Source organism: Nelumbo nucifera, chromosome 8 (genome assembly GCF_055504915.1).
Source record: "Nelumbo nucifera cultivar China Antique chromosome 8, China Antique-T2T, whole genome shotgun sequence".
NCBI lineage: Eukaryota > Viridiplantae > Streptophyta > Magnoliopsida > Proteales > Nelumbonaceae > Nelumbo > Nelumbo nucifera.
This window is the reverse complement of record NC_142656.1, coordinates 9543831-9567343: the sequence shown is the minus strand read 5'-3', so window position 1 is coordinate 9567343 and position 23513 is coordinate 9543831. Positions and strand designations below refer to the sequence as shown.

General features: G+C 34.9%; 4 protein-coding genes and 1 pseudogene across 4 annotated transcripts; all 5 read right to left on the bottom strand.

Moving 5' to 3' along the window:
* Positions 1-3728: 3728 nt before the first annotated feature.
* LOC148789607 (kunitz trypsin inhibitor 5-like) lies at positions 3729-4884 on the bottom strand. The gene has a single exon (XM_088894020.1). The coding sequence runs from the start codon at positions 4831-4833 to the stop codon at positions 4138-4140; it is 696 nt and encodes a 231-aa protein (XP_088750146.1). The 5' UTR covers positions 4834-4884; the 3' UTR covers positions 3729-4137.
* A 4063-nt stretch (positions 4885-8947) lies between these two features.
* Positions 8948-9997, bottom strand: LOC148789606 (kunitz trypsin inhibitor 5-like; annotated as a pseudogene).
* A 1271-nt stretch (positions 9998-11268) lies between these two features.
* Positions 11269-12462, bottom strand: LOC104592597 (kunitz trypsin inhibitor 5-like). The gene has a single exon (XM_010252045.2). It carries the CDS (start codon positions 12384-12386, stop codon positions 11628-11630), a length of 759 nt encoding a protein of 252 aa, XP_010250347.2. The 5' UTR covers positions 12387-12462; the 3' UTR covers positions 11269-11627.
* A 2906-nt stretch (positions 12463-15368) lies between these two features.
* On the bottom strand, positions 15369-16565 carry LOC104592596 (kunitz trypsin inhibitor 5-like). Its single transcript, XM_010252044.2, has one exon. The coding sequence runs from the start codon at positions 16484-16486 to the stop codon at positions 15767-15769; it is 720 nt and encodes a 239-aa protein (XP_010250346.1). The 5' UTR covers positions 16487-16565; the 3' UTR covers positions 15369-15766.
* Positions 16566-20722: 4157 nt separating this feature from the next.
* LOC104592595 (21 kDa seed protein-like) lies at positions 20723-21717 on the bottom strand. The gene has a single exon (XM_010252043.2). The coding sequence runs from the start codon at positions 21618-21620 to the stop codon at positions 20862-20864; it is 759 nt and encodes a 252-aa protein (XP_010250345.1). The 5' UTR covers positions 21621-21717; the 3' UTR covers positions 20723-20861.
* Between the last annotated feature and the right edge of the window lie 1796 nt (positions 21718-23513).

The following is a 23513-nucleotide window of genomic DNA, read 5'->3' as shown; positions in this document are numbered from 1 at the left end:
TTAGCCAATCCCCTCTTAAAATTTCTTCTAAACTATCTCTCCCACCTAAAATTCCTCCTAAAACACCTCTTAATCTATATTACATGTCCAATAAACCATCTAAAACCAAATGTGGTTAAATTAATTTGTAAAATGTTTTTGATATTTTCAATAATTACTGATATTATTGAATATTATTCAATAAATATCAACACCTAAACTATAATTTTTCGTAATTTTGGTAAATTGGAAATTTTAATTACTAAGAATTACATGCTGAAAATTACTAATTTTCGTAATTTAATTTCAGAAACATTTGAAAATCAATTATTGAAATCAATAATTACTGAAAATTTGATAATTAAGTAAAATATTAATAAATACAAATTTATTAATTAAAAATTATTGGTAATTTTAATGATATTTATTTTTTAATGGATATTTACTATAATTTTTTATCAATCATTAGTGATTTTGGTAATTTAATTACTAAAAATTACTGATTTTGGTAATTTAATTTAGTGAAAGTTAAATTATAAAACTTCCAATTATTCAAATAAATAATTGGAAATTTTTAATGATTTCCATAAGTATTGGATACTATATTTATAATTACCATAATTATTGGAATTATATTTATGGGTTTGGGGGATGACCCCCCAAGTAGGAATGGCAATGGGCAAGTTCAAAGTGAGGATCATACTCCCCGTTCCAATCCCGAGTTTTAAATTAATTCCCATTTCTGACCCCAATCCCCGTTGGGAAAAAAAATTACTTTGCATCCCTGATCCCCGATGGAGACAAGCTCCCCATCGGGGACCTATATCCCCAAATTTTTTAATTAAAAGTTTGTTTTTCAGAAACTTATTTATTTAAAATAAAGAAAAATTAAAATGTAAATAATATTATATATATAATATAAATAATATTATATATTTAATATAATATATATACACATATATTTAATATATATAATTGAGGTCAGGGCGTGGTGTGGACTTCACTCCCTGTCCTTGTCTTGGTCCCCAATCTGGTACTCCTATTAATCTTATCCCCATTAGGGTTGTAACAGAATCGGACTCGGATTGGATTCAACAAAATCCACATCCAATCTGACTACTAGAAACCTACATCCAAATCCAATCCGAAATCTAACCAGATTTGAAGACCTCATATTCGAATTCAAATCCTTACGGACTCTAATCGGACGCGGATTTAATCCAACTCCACTTAATTTTTTAAAATACCATAAAAATTAAATATTTAATTACTTTTCAACTTTTATATATAATAAATGTAAATATAACATATTGAATTTATTATATATAAATTCATATATAATATAATAAATATAATATATTTTTTATAGCTTTTAATATAATTATATAAAATTTATATATTAAGATTAATAACTATTATAATATAATCAGGTTCATGGATCAGATGGGGTAAAATCTGAATCCAATCCAATTATTAATCCGATGTAGATTGCAACATCCGAATCTGATCCGATTACATAAATACATCTTTCAAATCCGAGATGATTGGATCAAATATTGAGTCGGGTATCATTGATAGGCCTAATCTCCATCCCTATCAGGTCAGGGAGGTCAGATACTCGACGGAGATGGGGAAAATTGCCATCCTTACCCTCGAATTGTGTATCCCCATAGAGCAATAAGTTTTAAGCCCAACAAATCCTAAGACCTTGTTCTCGTGCATTGCATGAGACCCACTAGTCTATATATATATATATATTAAATCAATGTTTGCCACGTAAGATGGCTTCTTTGTGCTCCATTGCCCCAAGGGAGAAATTCTAGAGGGGTGCAAGGTTCCATCTAAAAGCCCATAGATTTGCCATTTGGCATGGTAATTTCCATTTTTTTCTAATCGTGATTTAGGAGGGAAGTAGCCAAAAACAGGGGACTTGCTTCCAATCTAGAAAAACAATCTCTATCGTTTCCTTCTCTAATTGTATCATCTTAGGAAATCGAGAAATTCCCAATGATACAGTACTTATGGGGACTCTTTCCATCGTTTCAGAGTTTCCATAATTTTAGAATCTTTTCACTATCATGTCCTGATGGATGGGGGTTAACCAAACATAAACCTGATTTGGGTTAAGTAATCAAAACTCTAACCTAATCATACACTCGATCCAAGTTAAAACAAGCACTAAAAGAAATCATAAAAACTTGAATATTAGCGTTTAGAGGTCATACCTAATTACAAGAATACCCTTTATATGTGTAGGGTTATTATGACCTGATGGGCCAAGTCAACCACACCTAAACCCCATATGAGTTAAATAATAGAAACTCTAACCTGACCCTACACCCTAATAAGCCTGACCCTAACATGACCATGTAGGGGTGAGTCAATTCAAATTTACTATTTAACTTGATCCATCTATATCCCTATGTGAGATTAGCCACTCTCACTAGCTAGGGTTTTAGTTTTGATTGTAGTTGAAACAATTGAATATAACTCAAAAATATAATACTTGAGTTGACTTGGATTTTTTTCTTCATAGGACTAAACAATAGGGGGTAGCCCATCCCCCTTCCTTACCCCCAACCCTGGTGGTAGCGGGATTTGATCTCAAGTCTCTACTATGACGAGTCAAAGAACTTACCAACTGATCCACCATTAATGGAAAAAATTTGGCTGGTGGGGGCCAACAACGTTAAGCTGTGGAAAACGTTATTTGGCTAGACACATTACCATAGAATGGGGTAAAATAGTAATTGCTCCTTATTTTTTTAACCATAAACATAGACATGGGTGTGAATTGGTGAATGTTCCCAGCCTAAAATCACTCTCAACAACATACACTGTTGACCCCCAACAACCAAACTTATGTGACCATTAATTGGTTGCTTGGAGTGACTTAGCTCAATTAAAAATGTCATAAGACTCTTTATACTTGAATTTTGTTTCATAACAAGGCCCGTGCATCCCACGGGTCCTAACTAGTTTAGTTCATCAGAAGCATGCTCCTAAGATATATAATTACTGCAAATGGCAAAGATATACACATTTTTCAATCTTCTTGCTCGGGTTGCAAGTGCAATTTGGCACAAAAGTTAAAAGGCATAAATTTTGTTAGATTCAGATCGACAGCAGTAGACAGTCAACCTTCAGAATTAATTAAGAACAATGAGTAAATTAAAGATGATTTTCTGGTTACTTAATTGGATTTTAGAAATGTTGATTTGATGAAATTAACTTATCGTAATTTCTAAATGCATGTTTCAATAGGTTTTGCTAACATTTCTTATTGTTTCGTGTTTATCTCGATGTAAATTAATAGCTTTAAAACATAATTTGGAATATTTTCATAGTATATATATATATTTATTTATTTATTTTTGACATTTTTGGTTGAAGGAATCCGGCGGCTAAACTGGATGGGGAAACCATTCAAACCATGATGCAGTCACCAAAACAGTTCTTCTACCGGCTTCTTGTCTAACAGTATTGATTAAAAACATTTCAATGGAGATGTTGAAACTGGGGAATGAATATAGAAACTGTAAGCTAGTTAGAGTCTTGGATCCATGTTCTGTTTCCGTTTGTTTTGAGTGTTTTTGTTTGGCTTTTTGGTTATTCATGTAGTGTGTTGTTGTTTATCTTAATACAACCAGCATCAATTCTTGTTAAAGAAATAAAAGAAAAGCAATCAAGAAAGAAAAAGGTCCATTAACATTCAAACAAACCAAAAAGAAAAGCTATGTATTGCTGATTGGTAAGTGAAACAGAAGCTAAGGCAACAAATGAGACAATATTCGAAGCAGAAAAGAGAAGAGATGACCCGCCAGGCATTAGAAAATGCAGAGAAACAACAACAATTGACAATTGATGTTCATTAATTTAGTCCCTTGCCTCTCTCTCTCTCTCTCTCACTTGTTTATCATTTATTAATATGAATTGTTTGTGTATCACAATCAATCTCCAATGGGTGTGATAATGCATGGAAGTTGGAGGTACTTGCTTGATAACAATGACTGAAAAGCACCAAGTGCCATGAGCCCGCCCTTGATAAAAATAAATAAACAAAAGGTTAACAACAAAAGCAGCAAGCCCAAGCAAGTGGACCAAAGGGCCTAATTGATGTGATTTAATTATTGTTGTTTATCCATTCTCATCTTTCTATTAATGCTTGGAGCGGCGGCGCCTCGCCCTCACAAACACGAAAGGGAACCCTTCACTCTGCGACACTGAAAGCCACCTCTTCTCATTCTTCTGTGTAATCCCCACATTTCCACATTCAACATGGCAAGACTCGCATACGCTAGGACAGTAGGTGATTCGATACTCGGGGCTTGACCTGCTAATCCTTTCTATCCTGAACCAGTTCCTCACTGTAGAGGCACCTGGATGACCCGGTTGGCCTCTTAGGGTCACGTACCTTGTTGTTTGGCGAGATGATGATGATGATCCGCTATTGGCCTCCTCTTCCACTTGCCAAACTCTCTTTGATCCCGAAAACCCAATATTCAAATCAGTCTGCTCCTCAATCCTATTTTCTTCCCGAATAAGCATCTCATCAGAGAAGTTAGATGCTGGAGTGAAAGTAACTGGGCTACCCAAGTTCATGTCGTAGGAATGTTGTCTCACGGTGGGAGTGCGTGAACTTGAACTTTCTCTTTTACCGATGGTTACCCCACCTCCACCACCTCCTCGAATGGCTGAAACAATGTAATATTCTCCTCTTCCAGCTTGAAGCTGGTTACCATCTATGTCAACAACTGCTTCTGGTTGATGATGAGAACTAGATCCACCAATGGCCTCCGTTTGGAAAATCGAGGCTAAAACCAATAACCCAAATAAGACATATCTACGCCACATGGTTATACAAGTAGAATAAGCAATGGAGATTTTGCAAGTTTGATGATTTTAACTTCACTGGGCATGGGAGAATGCAATGTAGGCCCCCATTTATAGAGTTGGAAATTTGCATTCATAACAGAAAACAGTTTTACTTCTCCTCAAGTGATGGAAATGTGGGTATTGTGTTCAAACTGACATTAAATCTCTAATAATTGGTTATGAGTCTTACGATCAAACCACTATTTTTGTGTTGGTGAGACCATGAAAATTTCAGGCCACAAATAACAAGTGGCAAAACCTAATCTAGTTCGATTGATGAATGAATCCTGCTTGGAGCTCCACAGTCATGAGCATTTTCAAGACAATTTGGTTCTAGTCAACAATAATGACGCCAGTATGTAGCAAGGTGCCAACCAGTCTCCTACTGGTTGTAGCGGAGACTGAAATACCATATTTGAAATTTGTTTTTGGTGACTCTTGGAATAATGTGTAATATGTGGTAGGCTGTATTAATTGTTTCCTTAAAAATAGAGATTGGTGATACTGTAAGCTTTGGCCTTTTGTTATTACAGCTTAACTTTCTTGAAATGTTCATATGACTTTGTCATTTTCTCACTATTGATTTAAAATTTTAATTATTTTTAATTAATTCCATTTCCCTTGTCAATGCAAATAATTCTTACTTATGCCACGCATTTTTGTCTAATATAATCAACAAAAATAATATTTTAATTTTGTATAGATTTTTAATATTTTCTGTAATTTCTATATTTTTATGTATTTTTTAATTTATATTATTTAATATGAAATCATTGGTTGACCAAGGTGTTTGAATTGTTGACCTGTAGCCACCCGAACAAAAAAAAAAATAGTTTTGTTTCTAGATAGTTTTAAAGTTTGTTTTCCATTTTCATTGTCAATAAAAATAGGGGAAAATCTATGGTGCATGAACTACGCCCTGGCGTACAAAAACTTGAACTAGTAATAAAGTGACATTATAGTTGAATCTTTGATGTTGTTAAGGTTTTTAGTAGTACGTACACCTTGTGAAATGCGAACCAATGAAAAGTAAATAAACCATGTGCCATCTTTAACATGATTCGTTAAAATTTTGATTTAATGTGAAACAAATATTCGAAATGTATTGTTCTAGGCATGACCCATTCAGACTCGGATGGTTTAACTACTAACTCACCACCAATGAAAAGTAAATAAACCATGTGCCACCTTTAACATGATTCGTTAAAATTTTGATTTAATGTGAAACAAATATTCGAAATGTATTGTTCTAGGCATGACCCATTCAGACTCGGATGGTTTAACTACTAACCCACCACCAATGAAAAGTAAATAAACCATGTGCCACCTTTAACATGATTCGTTAAAATTTTGATTTAATGTGAAACAAATATTCGAAATGTATTGTTCTAGGCATGACCCATTCAGACTCGGATGGTTTAACTACTAACCCACCACCAAATAAAAAACAATTTCATTTTTGATCAATCTTAAATTTTGTATTCTATTTTCGTCATTGATAAAAACAATTCTTGTTTTTCACACTTGCTTGTTTTGTTTACTATAACGAATATATTATATTAGCACAAATTTATCTATAATTTCTTTGTATTTCTATCTGTTTTGAAGAACTTTATTATTAAATTGTTCTTTAACTCACCACCCAAAAGGAAAACAATTACCTTCATGTTTAGTTTTAAATAACATTCAAAATATTGATACTCCCAGGAGTTTTGAATTTTTTTTTGAAGCCCATAGATACATTCATTCACCAAACATCAAGAATACTCCGTCCCTTACGCAGAAAACCATTGAACCGGATGGGCTTGGCCCAATAAAAAGCAGCCTAAGTCATGAACAACAAACAAATTGCTGTAGATGAAAGGTGCCACGCTCCGTTACCGTTAGTATTAATTTTAGCAAAAACCAGCGAGAGGCTTACTCCACTGGTGTGAAGAGGTAGAGATAATTGCTATATAATGAATTGGATCGCTCTAGATATTGAAGGTCTTATGCACAATGAGCTTGAATGGAGGCGATAACTGAAGATAAAAGAGATTTGGACATTATTGAATTATGGGTATGTAATTTAATGACAGCTATTTATGTTATAATATTTAAAACTTCGAACTCTTAAAAAAATGAGTATCGATGACCCTAAGAATCCATATGTATCGTATCATAGGTATAGATATAGATAATACCAATATTTGGCTTACATCAAGATCACAATGCAAATAAAAAAAATCGATTTATTTATTTTCATGTCTCTTTATCTCTTCCCTCCACTTTATTCATCTCTCTTCTTTTGCATGTATAATTACAAATTAATGAGTAGGCAACTCTTAGGTACTTTCCCGTACCTTGGACGTATGAAATTGTTTTGGGAGAATGACGTTTCAGCCCAGGGTTAGAATTTTTAGGCCCAAAGTACAGTTGGGGTGGATGTTTGTTTGGAATTGATGTCAATTCACGGGGGCATTGGTGTATAGAGTGGGGTTTTTGATATTTTGAATGTTTATAACTCTGCAGTGAAAATCAGAAATCTGTATTGGGCCTGTCCATACTTCTCTGCATTATTTTTTGGTAAATCACTATTACTACATTTTATATGTAAAGAGTTAAAAGTATATAAAAACTTTGATCAACCACTATTACTTTATTTTTTTTCCTTAAATAAATATATTTTTGAACAACTCACAAACTTCCTTATCCTTTCATTTCTCATACATATGGTTATTTATTTTTAAATTAAACGATAAAGTTGATCATTACTCTCTTCAATAAGATCATTCTTAACACACACACACACATGATTCTCAATCCTTTTTTCTCTCAATAAATTAGATGGATTGGATCTGGTTATGGTGATACACTCAAATCCCTTATAGGGGTCATTTGAATAGCGCACCACACTAATACCCCCCTCCCCAAAGTCGACGGTAGTAGAGATTGAATCTACCTATTTGCTGGAACAAACCAGCTAACGTACTAACTAAGCCATCACTCATTTAGTGCCCAATTCTAAATATGGACCTTAGCCTAAACCCAAATTGATACCAAAAACCTAAATTTGTCAACCAAAACCTAACTCTAACATGGACCTTAGTCTAAATCCGAATTGACACAAAAAAAATGAAATTTTGAAATAATATAAAAAACTTTTATTCAACTTTCAGGAAACTATTTACTTTATTTATTAAATAATAAATAACATTTAAAAATGAAATTTTGAAAAAAAAAACTAAAAAAATATGCATGGTTTAAAGTATTGATACACCCGTCGATATATTTGGGTGTATAAACCTTGGATAGAAAAAAAAAAAGTGTAAAACCATAAAAAAACCACACCGTTGAAGTTAAATTTAAATTAAAGAATGGTTTACAAAAGTTTCTCACCTTGTTTACGGGGCAAGTTAATTAATAATCAGTTTGAGTCCTACAATCAAGCCACAATGTCCTTGTGAGATGATAGAAATTTTTGGGAAACAAATATATAGCAAATGGGATAATTGGGTTCAGTTGATGAGTGAATGCACATTAGAATAATCTGAGACGTGAACTGGTTTGTGTGGTAATTGGGAGTTACGAGGATTGAAGTTCTGCATGCATTTCCAGCCCAAATTGATTTCTATCACTAGTGTGGATTGGGTGATTCAGCCAAACTGTTTCATATTTGAAATTTGCTTTTGGTAAGTGAAAAAGAAACTACAATGGCCCAATCACAAGAGAATGCATAGACAAGGACAACAATTGATGTTCATCATTTTCCAGTAGTTTGGAGGGAGAGAAGCAATCAGTTATATATTAAACTTGGTCTTGATAAAAAATAATATTGTCATTTCATAATCTAGAACATAGGGAGCAAGAAAAAAGAAAAGAGAAAGACTCACTATTATGAAATTATTTCAATATGACAATGGAAGTTGGACATACTCACTAGCTAGACAACATTCATGAACCAAAAGTCTTTTTTTTTTTGAATTGTATGCATCAAGTGCCCTGACTTCCATATAACAAAAAAAAGTTAACAAAAATGCAAACAAGCCCAAGCAAGCAAACCAAACACCTAATTGATTTGATTTAATTATTATTCATTGTTCATTTGAGCTCCCTACTGATCCTTGGAATGCCTTGCCCTTACAAACACAAAGGGGAACTCTATATGTTGTGACACTGAAAGCCACTTCTTCCCATTCTCCCCTGTAATTCCGACATTCCCACACTCTACATGGCAAGACTCGCATACGCTAGGACAATAGGTGGGTGATTCAGTACTTGGGACTTGTCCTGCTAATCCTTTCTATTCTGAACCAGTTCCTCACTGTGGAGGCACCTGGATGACCTGGTTGGCCATTGAGGGTCATGTACCTTGTTGTTTGGCTAGATGATGATTCACTATTGACCGCTTCCACTTGCCAGACTCTCTGTGATCTCGAGAACCTGATGTTCAAATCGGTTTTCTCCTCAATCCTATTTTCTTCTGATGACATCTCTTTGAGGTACTGAACTCCATCAAGTTCTTCCCAAATAAGCATCTCTTCAGAAAAATTAGATATTGAGGTGAAAGTAACAGGGTTACTACCCAAGTTCATGTCATAGGAGTGTTGTCTCACGGTGGGAGTGCGTGAACTTAAACTTTCTCTTTTACCAATAGTTACCCCACCTCTTCGAATAAACAATGTAATATCCTCTTCCAGCCTGAAGTTGGTTACCATTTGTATCGAGGACTGCTTGTGGTTAGTTTCTTTCAAAATTTACCTTAGTTTATTTGGTTGCAGTACAAATAAAGTAAAATAAGACCTAAAGCAAAATAAAGTAAAATTTAAAACATTTACATTTTTGCATTTGCACTCCAATACATTTGTACTAGCATACACTGCAATCAAACACAATCTTAAGGAATTTCAATTTTAAAATTTGTTTTTGGTGAGTTGAGGGATGTATAATATATAGTAAGCTTTATTAATATTTTTTTTTTATGATGACTGTTTGATTAAATGAAAGTTAAGGAAGTAAAAATGTTTTTTGTTTTCTTATAAATGGAGAATTTGGTGATAGTATAACTCAAGCTTAATTTATTTGAGCGTTGCTACAACAATATCCATGCTAAGGTAATTCATCAGTTGCACATTAAAGCACATGGTGCTACAAGAATAGCCATCTATAACCTACCCAATTGTTGTTTGAAGGAAAAACCTATATGAATTTAAGAATTAATATTGATGCGATTATATGTATATATTATATTTATAATTATCTATTTATAAATATATTATATATTTTTATAATATTTATAATATAATTTTAAACATATATATATATATGTATGTATATAAAACCAAAAATCGAAGAACTAAATCGGTCAAAAACCAAAATGGATCATCCGGTTAATCAGTGGTACCGGTTCTGTTTTGGTTTGGAGAAATTGAAAAACTAGTAAGAGTGGTTTGGTTTGAAAAAATAGCTATGGTTCGGTTAACTGAACCATAGACACCCCTATTTGTGAGGATCAAATCCGATCTCTTCAAAGGACAGATGGTTATAGCTTGCTCCAATCAGTGTTTTCAATTTGTTGTTGACCCGACTAGTTAAACCGTTCGAACCGTCATTCGACCAAGATTTTGGATTCAGTTTTAGAACATAATTATACACTATTTATTGATAAAATTTACATATTGCTAATATGGTATAGTCTGACTCATCCAACCCGAATGATCGAACAGGTAACCTGTGACCTGAAAGAAAAAACAGTTCCGCCTTCAAGTCAGTTTTCTAAACATTAGCTTCAGTACCCATATTACCGACCTACTACAATTGCAGTCGCAAGAGGAAGATGCACCCATGATTTCTAGTCATATTCACCACGTACACCGCCCCTGTGTTGGTCCAAACTCAACAAAACAAACAGAGAAGAAGCTGCACCCAATGTCCATGTTTGGGGTTTCCTAAATCAAAGCTGTTTATATGGTTTATCTTCTAAGAAAATGTGTAGCACTTGCATTTGCCAAAAGCGAGCATCGGTTAACCTTAAAACAAAAAAAAAAAAAAAGAAGATGCAGCAGCATAAGCACAAACCAGCTTCGTGAGATTGGTGCCATATGCTCACCAACAAGGTCCAATCGCAGCTTGAATACAGATGTTGCTATCTAGTTAATTAGGGTCTTTACTGCTCTGTTTTTGCTTGTTTTGAGCGTTTTTATTTATGTTTTTTTTGGCTATTTGTTTTGTTCTTGCTTATCTTAAAATCTTAATATAATTTAAAAAATAAAATGGTCTCAAACAGACCATAAAGTATTCAAGGGAATGGCTGTGTATGTCTGATTGGTAAGTGAAATAGGTACACCCACAATAAGAGATGATCCAGGCACTAGAAAATACATACACATACAATAACAAACAGTTTATGTTCATTTATTTCCTTGCTTTCTTAATTCTTATTATTTATTAATATGAACTTTGTGTCTGTCACAAGTTCCATTGGCTGGGAAGGGAGAGAAGCAATCAGTCTTATTTCAGATTCGGTCTTAATGAAACAATAATATTCTCATTTCATAATAAAAAAAATATAAATAAAAAATAGAGAGAGAAAGAATCAACTGCTATAAAATTATTCCAAATGATAATGGAAGCTGGACATACTCACTAGACAACATTAATGAATCAAAAGCAACAACTCCGCAAGTGCTGCCCCAAGTCCCCCGTAGAAACAAAAAAAAAAAAAAAAGTTAAACAAAAATGTAGCAAGGCAAAGCAAGCAGACCAAGCACCTAATTGATTTAATTTAATTATTATTAACTCCTTATCCATTCTGAGCTTTCTATTGATCCTTGGAGTGTCTCACCCACCCTCACAAATACGAAGGGAAACTCTCTATGCTGTGAAACTGAAAGCCACCTCTTCCCATTTTCCTTCGTAATTCCGACATTCCCACACTCAACATGGCAAGATTCGCATACACTAGGACAGTAGGTGATTTGATACTCAGGGTTTGACCTGCTGATCCTTTCTATCCTGAACCAATTCCTCACTGTGGAGGCACCTGGATGACCTGGTTGGCCTCTGAGTGTCACGTACCTTGTTGTCTGGCTAGATGATGATGATGATTCACTACTGGCGTCCTCCACTTGCCAGACTCTGTTTGATCCCGAGAACCCGATATTCAAATCGGTTTGCTCCTCAATCCTGTTTTCTTCTGATGGCATCTCGCTGAGATACTGAACTCCATCAAATTTTTCCCAAATAACCATCTCTTTGGAAGAAGTAGATGCTGGAGTGAAAGTAACAGGGCTACCCAAGTTCAAGTCATAGGAATGTTGTCTCACAATGGGCGTGTGTGAACTTGAACTTTCTCTTTTGCCAATAGTTACCCCACCTCCACCGCCTCCTCGGATGGCTGAAACAATGTAATATTCTCTTCCAGCTTCAAGCTGGTTACCATCTGTGTCAAGGACTACTTGTGATTGGTGATGAGAACTAGAACCGGCAATGGCCTCCACCTCAAAATTTGAGGCCAAAATCAAAAACATAAATATTGCATATCTACGCCACATGGTTATGGAAATAGAGAGGTTGTCACTTGTCAGCAATGTAGGCTCTGGAATTGTAATGGTTTTAGCTTCAGTAGGCATGTAAGAGTGCAACACAGACCCCCCCCCCCCCCCTCCCCCCCATTTATATAGTTAAAAATTTGAAGACATAACTGAAAACAATTTTATTCCTCCTGAATTGATGGAAATGTGGGTATTGTGTTCAAAGTGCCATTAAATGTCTAATAATTAGTTACGCGTCATATGATCAAACCACTATTTCCGTGTGAGACCACGAAAATTTCAGGTCACGAATAACATGGGGCAAAATTCAGTTTGATTAATGAGTGGATGCATATTTTATAAACCCACACATAAACTGGTTTGGGCGATACACTCTTAGATGGAAGTTCCATGGGGATTTCCAGGATCATTTGGTTCCAATTGGTTCATTTTCGAAAAATTGTATTCGATGAATCAAGGAATGTGTAATATGTTGTAGGCCTTATTAATTATTTCTGATTAGAATTTTATTAAACAAAATAAAAGAAGGTCTAAATTTTAACTATTTTCTTAAAAATGGAGAAATTGATGATACTGCAAGTAAAAGCTTTATTGGAGCGTTACTACAAAAATATCCATGCACCATGCTAAGGAAACTCATCACTTGCACAAAAAGCCACCTGGCGCTACAAGAATGCCAATGTACTCTGCTCTACTCAATATTAGGCTCACTTTGGAAATAATACAAATATGTAGAGTTCAAAACCTTGTGTTTTGTATTATTTTGCATGCATTTATATTGTATATATTTGTATTTATACTCCTTCCAAACTGACCCTTAAAAACATTTTGTTTGAAGGAAAACTTTATGCTATTGGAAAAGCTTTGACCAGTCAATCCCCCATGATTCCACGATTGATCAATGACCATCTGATTGGTTACCACTTTTATAATACCAATCGTTTTTGTTACAAGTTTTTCATGTCTCAAGTCTTTTTAGTATCATAGTCTAACCTTTTTTTGAAATGTCCAAATGATTTTGTCATCTTTCCCACCACTGATTTAAAATTTTTATTTCATTTCAATATCAATCAAATAAGAAAAATTTTGTGGTGCACGAACTGCACTGTGAGTCAAAACACTTTGAACCAGTGAAAAAGTGACATGCTAATTGAATTTTTAACAAAAATCATTAATAATAAGTACTATTTAGTTGATATTTAGATTTAATAAGAAACAAATATCAAAATTTACCGTAGTTGGGTTGTAAAACTAATTCTTATCTATCGTACTGTTTTTTTGGTAATATTACATTAGATATGTGCCTAACTCTTCTACAAATTTTTTTGTATTTTTATTTTTTTAAACTTAATTATGTAACTATGGCATCACAGATTGACCCATTTGAGTTGGATGACTGAACACTGACAAACCGCTTGAATGAAAAATTAGTTTTGTTTTTAAGTAAATTTAAAATCTTGCATTATATTACCGTCATTAATAAAACCATTTATTAATGACGTCATAAATATTAGAGATGTGCCTAAACTATTATTACGAAATTTCTATATTTTTGTATTTTTATTTTTAAAATTTTCATTATTTAATTATGACATCATGGCTTGACCCATTTGACTTGGATAGTTGAAATACTAAACCGCCATCCAAACAGAAATTAATTTCAGTTTTGATCAATTTTAAATTGTGTATTCTATTTTCATCATTGATAAAAGTAGTTCTTCTCCATCACACTTATTTTTGTTTAGTATTACAAATATATGATAGTAGCCCAAATTATATATCTATAATTTTTTGTATTTCTATCTTTTTTAAAAACTTAATTATTTAACTATGGCACTATGGATTGATCCCCTTTAGACCCAAATAGTTGATCCATTGATTCACCACCCAAACAAGAAAACAATTTCTTTCATGGTTAATTTTAGATAGTGCTCAATATATATGTATGTATATGTATTATTAATACTCCCAAGAGTTTACAGAACCACCACCATCCTTAGAATTGATGTGTGCCCATTTGGTGACAACAAGCAAACCCAGTCTGTCGCTGATGCTTAATCGAGGGTACGTGGCTAAAATTTGTTGATGATTGAATCGAAAATAAATCAATTTTCATTGTTATTTAGCACGAGTCTCACCTTCTTTACTATAGTTATTAAATTCTTCAATGGTTTCCTATTGTCGAAAACCAGTGCCGGAGATTGGATAGGACCAAAGGCCCCAAACGAAACGAAAATCAAGAAAAAACTGAGTCAAATTCTTTACATTGGTCAATGTGGAGACTTGAAATAATGATGCCCAATGTCCAGGGAACTTAACACCTTAGGGGGAGGAGATTTCTTGTTGAGTGAATCCAACAGTAAAACTGACTGTGTCAAACCATGCATGGAGTCCCGATCCGCTCCTTACACTGACTCATAGGTACATCCAATTATGTATCGACAACATATCTCATATTTATTTATGGGAGATATTCCCAATATACAGTGAGATGTGCCCATGAGGGTGGTGTGAAGTGCACCAAATGAGTCTCATAAGGAACAAATCTCATTTCCAAACCATGATGCTGCAGGCACCAAAACAGTTGTTATCCTAGCAAATGTTGATTAAAAACATTTCAATGGAGAAGTGAAAACACCGCAATGCATGCCCACTTTAGACACCTTACTTATGGAGCTATGGGTGTTGAATGGACGACATATCCAATCCGGCCGGCCTCAACAACCACTTTGAAAGTTGAGCGCATTCCAAGCACTACTGTCCTCTACTCTTATTTTATCTTTTAATAGAATCCTTTCCTTAAAAAAAATTTGCCATGAAATGTTTAAGTAGTGAAGGGTTGTCAGCTGTTGACTGATTTGGTCTCTGTTTTTTTAAGAAACACATTGGTTCCAAATACTTACATTGTAAATTATATAAGAATATTGCTACAAGAAAGACCCAATGTTAAGGGAACACGTCAATTGCAAAGAAAGCACATAATTTATGAAGAGACAACAAAATATGTTCATTTGGATCCTTGCCTCTCTTATTCTTATATATCATTCATTAATTTGAAGTCTGCCACAAGCTCTAGTACCTGGGAAGGGGAGAATTAGTCTATCTGATGCCCAACTTGGTATTGACTTGAGAATAATATTCTTGATCATTTTCAGAAATTAGAATACGGAGAAGAAAGAGAGAGAAAGAATTAACTGCCATGAAATATGACGAAGGATGCTACAAATACTCTTAGACAAAAATGAATCAAAAGCACCAAGTTCCCTTCCCTTGACCTGTGGCAGAAACAAAAGAATAAAGTTAAAAAAAACAACAAGTTCCTCACAGCCAGCCATGCGCCTAATTGATTTGATTTGATTTCCGTAACCATTCTTAGCTTTCTATTGATCATTGGAGTGTCTTGCCCTTACAAATACGAACGGGAACTCTTCATGCTGTGACACAGAAAGCCACCTCTTTCCATTATCTTTTGTAATCCCAACATTTCCACAATTAACATGGCAAGACTCGCATACACTAGGACAGTAGGTGATTCGGTACTCAGGGCTTGACCTATTGATCCTTTCTATCCTGAACCAGTTCCTCACAGTGGAGGATCCTGGATGACCCGATTGGCCTTCGAGTGTCACATACCTTGTTGTCTGGTTATGAGACGACGATGATTTATCATTGTTGGCCTCTTCCACCTGCCAGACTCTCTTTAGTCCTGAGAACCCAATGTTCAAATCAGCCTCCTCCTCAATCCTATTTCCTTGGGATGATGTCTCTCTAAAGTATTCACCTCCAACAAATTCTTCTTGAATGAGCATCTCTCCAGAAAAACTAGATGCTGGAGTGAATGTAACAGGGGAACCCAAGTTCATATCATAGGAGTGTTGTCTTACGGTGTGTGTGCCTGAGCTGGAACTTTCTCGCTTACCAATAGTTACTCCACCTCCTCGAACAGCTGAAACAATGTAGTATTCTCTCCCAACCTGGAGCTCATTTCCATCCGTGTCAAGGACTGCTTGTGCTTGGTGATGAAAACTAGACCCGTTAGTGGTCTCGGTCTGGAATATCAAGGCAAAAACCAATAACCCAAATATTACAGATCTACACATGGTTATAGAAATAGAGAGAGGTTGGCGTTAGTTACAAACAGTATTAGCTATTGGAGGCTCTACAGGATGGATAAGCGAGTTTCACCGAATATGGGAGAGTGCAATATTATATATAGTTCCCCATTTATACATACAACTGGAAATTTGAAGTCATAACCGGAAACAGTTATCTTCTCCTGAAAGGATGGATATATGGGTATCGTGTTCAACACCACATTAGATATCTACTAATTAGTTTTCAGTCTTATAATCAAACTATGACATCTGTTTTAGACCATGAAAATTTCCAGTCACACGTAATTGCTAATTTTGGAGATACTTTAGAGGTCCAGCCCGGCATCGCCCAGGACCCAGGCCATGTCGTGCCATGCCATGGACTGACTCATGACTCATGACTCATGGACCAAGCCAAGGCAGAAGAGGTATATTTTTAAAAAATTAAAAAATAATGAAAATTTTAAAATAAATTAATAAAATTGATAAATAAAGCCTTAAAATTTTATTTTATATAAATTTTGATATGTATAATTGTTTATATATTTAATAATAATTAAAAAAATATTACAATACAATTAAAAAAATTAATATATATGGGTTGGGCCGTGCCATGAAACGAGTCCATACCAGCACAGCTCGTATTGTCGTACCATATTTTACCAGCCTGTGGGCCTGAAAACCCAAGCCCGACACAACCCGATTTACAGCTATAAATTTCAGTTCGATTGATGAGTGAATGCCTATTTGTATAAACCAACACAAACTGGTTTATGAGGGTTGTCGCTCCAATTTGATCACCGTTGACCGGTATGGGATTTGGTGATTCATTCAAGGAATTTCATAGGCAAAAGTTGTTTTTGCAGCTTGAGAATTATGTGATGTCTAATGCATTGGATTTATTAATTATTTCTGATGAATCATCTAATTAATCAATAAGAGGGTCTAAATATTAATTGTTTAAATTACTTAACTGGGTTCGACTATGATATAGAAAAAATATGATATAAAAATAATGTTTAAACCAGTCAATTAGAATTATAAACGTGATAGTCAATTAAGTGTTATTTATCAAAATTCATAGGTGGATTTTGATTGGTTAAAACTCTTTTTGTATCATATATTTTCTGCATTATAGATTTTCCTCGGGTGTCTCAACACAAATAATTTCTCCATTAGTGAAACGTTTAGGGTCATTTGCACTAATATCACATGATGATTAAATTCTTTAAATGTATCATCATGATATAAGGCTCGGTTTGAAAAGACTACAAATACAAATTAATGTGTACATTGCAAATACATACAAAATATAAGGTTTTGTACTCTACATATTTGTATTTGTACTCTTCCAAATGAGTTCGGCCAGGGCTTCGAGCAAACTTTACAGCCTTGCATTGAGAATATTTCTGTACTTATGTGCTTTATTTTATGGGGAGATATTCCCAATGTAAGGTTGAAAAAGGTGATTGGGATGGTGTGAGTTAACGGAAGTCGATCTCACGTTTGAGAAGAATATAAATGCAAATATATTTAAAAGCAAATAAATGATAATAAAACCAAACACCATTCTAGTAAAAGTTTCATTATCCACCTCATGGTTTTCAAAACCGGATCAGACCAGACGGTCGGACTGGAAAAACCGGGAATTAGTCACCTGACCGGTTCCATTTTTCCCTAAAATTGTTGATTTTGGTCAACAAACCACTGAACCGGCCGACTAACCGTTCGAACGGTTTTGACCGCTTTTTAATTTTTTTAAAGTTTTTTATTTTTTTATCAAAATGGGCTGGCCGTTTGGATCGAACAATCGAACCGTTCAAAACGATAACCAAATCCCTGACCGGTTCGATCATTAGTTCGGTTTTAAAAACCATGCTCCACCTTTGAATTCATAACTAGGACCACCATACCGAGGCCCATAATCTGATCAGCCACCACGCCCATACAGGCATTCATAACAAGGCACACCAAGTTTAAAATTCTGTCCGTTTCTTTCAATTTGGGCATATTCATTGGAGAACAACCCATATACGAAATTGGGATCTGGGTCGTCTCTGAATTTTTTAACCATTGTAATGTATGTTTTTGAAAATTTGAAGAATAATCAATGGCATTTTTATCCTTTAACTTGTTCCGTCAAGTCTTTTAAGGGTGAAATTATTTTGGCAGGTATATATACAAAACCACAAGGTCCCTAAACTAAATTAAGCGTTTAATACAAATTAGACCTCAGAAGTAATTTAGGCTTTCTTAAAAATGTTCAAATGGCTTTGCTATCTACATTATCTATCATTATACTCCGTGGAATAAGGATATCCTGTCACACAACAGATCAACCAATGATTTGACAATGATATTTAAATAGGGAAAATCCAACAATGATATGAAAAGGGTTTTTACCGATCAAAACCCACCCGTTGATTTTGGTCAAAAACCTCTGAACCGGGCAGTTAACCGTTTTGACCGTTTCTTTTTTTGAATTTTTTTATTCTTTTGTCAGAACGGGCCGAGCATTCGGTCCGAAAGTTGGACTATTCGACCCGGTAACCAAACCCCTGATCGGTTCGGTCACTGGTTCGGTTTTAAAAACCATGATCTATATTGTTGCTTGTTGTTTGAATGGATTCATTTGGTGTTCAATAACATAGTTTTGTTGTTGGAAACAAAAACAATTGCCATATCAATAAAACTATATTATTTTACCAATGTGGCAATTTTTAAGGCTTCGTTTGGCTTTTAAGGCTCCTTCAATGAACGACGAAGCCGAGCCCGAATCTCCTATCCACGTTTATTATAGCCACACACGGAGAACAACTCGTTCTTTGCATAGTATTATTATGCAGGGGGAGAGATTTTCAATTCACAATTCACGGGGTAGTGTGTTGTGGATAGCCATGGGCAGAGGTCTCGTAGGCAGGAGATCAGGAGTCGAATGGACCAGCGATGCCACATTAGTAATAGTGCACAACATAAAATAAACGGCGGACAAGAACGGTTATCTTACCTCTTTGTCTTCCCCATAGTCTCTTCCAAAACAAAACCCTAAAACTCTCTCCGGTATTCATTATCTTCAAATCTCTGTAAATTAATGATGGTCTTGCTCGTTGTTTTCATGTGACAGTTTTCATTAACCCTATTCATTGTTTTCATCTCTCATATGGCCAGGGGGGCTGTTTGATACAAAGATTTTGACCTGGCCAACCTCTCTTTGTAATAAAGAAATACAGGGGAAAAAAAATCTTCAAATCTCTGTAATGGATTCCAAGGGAACATGAGATGGAAGAAAAAAAAAACATCAATCACATAAAACAACGTAAGTATGTTGTTATTTGGGAAAAACGAGCAAGGTCTTATAATCAAGTAGAGAATTGGTTCAGAATCTGGTTTAATCCTGGAAAAGAAAATAAAGGAAAAAAATGATGAACAATGAAGCCTGTACCGCAATGATGGAAGAAGTAGATTGTTCAACTTATTTGCTCTCTCCTGACATACATTGTAGTGTAGTATGAGTTGTTCGACTTATATTTTTTTTGTTTTTTGTGTGTGCAAAAAGTAAGTATTCTTCTTAACCATGAAATTCTGAAGTTTAAAACAGTTATAGCAGGGATGATAAATAGTACCTACATCACATGGAAAACTTTTAGGATCCTTCATGGGTAGAAGAGTGAGGATTGAGCAACCAACCATCCCCTTCTATCTTATCTTTGGAGATTAGAAATAAGGAAGCCAGAGGTGAAGCTCATCAGTTTGCTTACCCAGCATCCTCTCTTCTCTCCATCTATAAATCTATAGAGATTGAAGTTGTTGATAGGAGGAGACATGATGCAGCATGTGGCTCCTTCAAAAAGTAAATAAGAGGAAAGAGAGACATCGTAATGGATTTTTGGATGAGAGATTGTTGGAGTTTCTATTAAGAAACATCGCTGGTCGATCTGTTCCGATTTCATAGTTAAAATGTTCTGTTGTTCCAAATTTTTAATTCTTAATCCTAGGGCTTTGGTTTGGATAAAATATGGGGATCGAAGAAGAGATAAAAGATAACGGTTCTTATCCTTCCTTTGTGTTTTATGGAATATACAATTAATAAGAAGGTCGTAAATTCCCTAATAACTAAATCCCATTGTTGGATTGATTATTATTATTATTATTATTATTATTATTATTATTATTATTATTATTATTATACCCGTTAATATTTCCCTGGTAGACAAAAATGAATGCTACATAGGAAAAAAATGAACCAAAAGCACCAATTTTCATCGCTCCGTGATCATCATGATAGGAAAAAAATAAAATAATGAAAGAAATTTAAATAGAAAGCAATTAAGCTGATCAAGCTCCTAACTGATTTGATTTGATTTGATTTGATTATTATTCTCTAGCCATTTTGAGCTTTTACTGATTCTTGGAGTGCCTTGCCCTTCCTTATAAATACGAATGGAAATTCTCTATGTTGCGATACTGAAAGCCACCTCGTTTCGTTTTCTTCCATAATCCCAACATTTCCACATTCAACATGGCAAGACTCGCATACGCTAGGACAGTAGGCGATTCGGTACTCGGGGTTTGACTTGCTAATCCTTTCTATCCTGAACCAGTTCCTCACTGTGGAGGCTCCTGGCTGACCTGGTTGGCCTCTGAGGGTCACATATCTTGTTGTCTGGCTAGATGATGACGATGATCTGCCATTATTAGCCTCCTCCACTTGCCACACTCTCTTTGATCCTGAGAACCCGATATTCAAATCAGTATGTTCCTCAATCCTATTTTCTTCTGATGACATCTCTCTGAGTCTGAGGTACTGAACTCCATCAAGTTCTTCCCAAATAAGTATCTCTTGAGAGGAATTAGATACTGGAGTGAAAGTAACAGGGCTACCCAAATTCATGTCGTAGGAGTGTTGTCTCACGGTGGGAGAGTGTGAACTTGAACCTTCTCTTCTACCAATAGTTACTCCGCCTCCACCACCTCCTCGAATGGCTGAAACGATGTAATATTCCCTTCCAGCCTGGAGCTGATTACCATCTGTGTCAAGTACTGCTTGTGCTTGGTGATGAGAACTGGACCCAACAATGGCCTCTGTATGGAAAACCGAGGCCAAAATCAATAATCCAAATATTATACATCTACACCACATGGTTATAGAAATTGAGAGGTTGGTATTAGTGTATATTTTGTGTGGAGGCTCTACAGGTTTTGAGGGATTTAGCTTTACTTGGTGTATGTATGTATGTATTTATGTAGCTCTGTAGACAATTTGAAGCGATAACTGAAAACGGTTATACTTCTCCTAAAGGGATGGATATATGGTATTTGTGTTGAAGGCCACATTAAATGTCTAATATTCGGTTTTGACTATTACGAACAATCATCATCATCCATGTCTATGTAAGCCCATGAAAATTTCAGGTCAGAGATGACAAGTGGCAAAATTCGGTTTGATTGATTAGTGAATGCATGTTTGTAAAAACAGACACGTAAAAGTAAAACTGGTTTGGGTGGTATGGTAGATGGAAGTTATTAGGACTCAAGTTCCGCTCGCATTTCCAGCTCAATTCGATTTTAGTCACCAATGACCAGTGTGGATTGGATGATCGATTAAATCAACTTCATATTTGAAATTTGTTTTTCATGACTCCAGCGCAGTTACTACTAATATGTAGACATTATTAAGTTCGTGTCAATGTTTTAAAAATCGACCAAGAACCGGAAATCACTTTTCACCAAAGCACAAATGACTTAAAATTTTCCATGACACAGTTATACAACATCACGTGTACAACAGAATTCATTGTGTGAATGGATGGCCATGCTGTATCTCCATGTGCTGCCCTGCCCAAAATTAAAATCGATCTGTATGAAGTATGAAATGTTCAAATGACTTCTCTGTTCTCCCTCTGTTAGGTAATAATATTGTCTACAATCTCTGCCATTACACACTCCCTCATTACCATTAACAATTTTCAATTTGCCATTAACCCGGATGGATGGACTTACGGTGTCAATGGAAAGGTTTGGGTTGGATCCGTTCTAATCAAAATCAATTTGAATGGGTTGGAGGGACCAAGACATATTGAATTGGACTGGGTTGGATTGAACCAATATTCCATCGGATCGACATAAGATAAGAGTATAGATGTTAATTGACCAAGTTTGGGTTGAATCTGTTCAAATCAAATCAATTTGAATGGATTGGACAGACCAATAATATATATTGAATTCAACTTGGTCCATTTGTAATGGATTTATATTGGCCAGTTCAGATTAAACCAATATCCAGTCCATTGTCATAGGATAAGAGTATAGATGTCAATTGACTAAATTTGGGTTGCACCCAACCTAAATTAAAACCAACTTGAACAGTTTGAATGGTCCAGACATTGAATTGGACTAATGGAGAATGGCTCAAAGTATTTATTGGATTGGATTGGATCTGATCCATTTATAATGGACTCATACTAGACCCAATCAGATTAGACCAATATCCAGTCCATTGACAGCCCTAGTTGGACAACTAATGTGGTCATGATTCTGGTTTTGGTCAATTTATGATCTGATATTTTACAAGAAAAAGAAAAAAAAGATGTTTACTAGGTCAATGAAATGATTGATCATGACCATACAATTCATTTAAAAATGTTTATATTATATTGCTGTGGCATGAACTATTAACTAAACAGTTGACCAATGACTTTAATGCAAACACCACAATGCTAGAGAATTGTCGATAGTTGTTTAGGTTCAGTTTGGAAAGAGTATAAATACATACAAAATAATATAAAGTACAAGGCTTTACACTCTACAAGTCTACATATTTGTATTTGCACTCCTTCCAAAACCGAACCTTTAGTGTCTATTATGTTGTTTAGTGGTGTGTATTGGGTCTTTAGTTGCTAGTGTTGATCGGTGAATTTGTTTGGGCTTGTAGTTTGTTGTCTCTTTTCTGCTAATCATCATCTAAACTTTGTCCTCATTGGTAATTTTTCATCTAATACTTCAGCCCCATTTTGAGATTTTGCATTGATGCTGC

Excerpts from the sequence above, each read along its gene's own strand:
- LOC148789607 (XM_088894020.1), bottom strand. The coding sequence starts at position 4,833 with ATGTGGCGTAGATATGTCTTATTTGGGTTATTGGTTTTAGCCTCGATT.
- LOC104592597 (XM_010252045.2), bottom strand. The coding sequence starts at position 12,386 with ATGTGGCGTAGATATGCAATATTTATGTTTTTGATTTTGGCCTCAAAT.
- LOC104592596 (XM_010252044.2), bottom strand. The coding sequence starts at position 16,486 with ATGTGTAGATCTGTAATATTTGGGTTATTGGTTTTTGCCTTGATATTC.
- LOC104592595 (XM_010252043.2), bottom strand. The coding sequence starts at position 21,620 with ATGTGGTGTAGATGTATAATATTTGGATTATTGATTTTGGCCTCGGTT.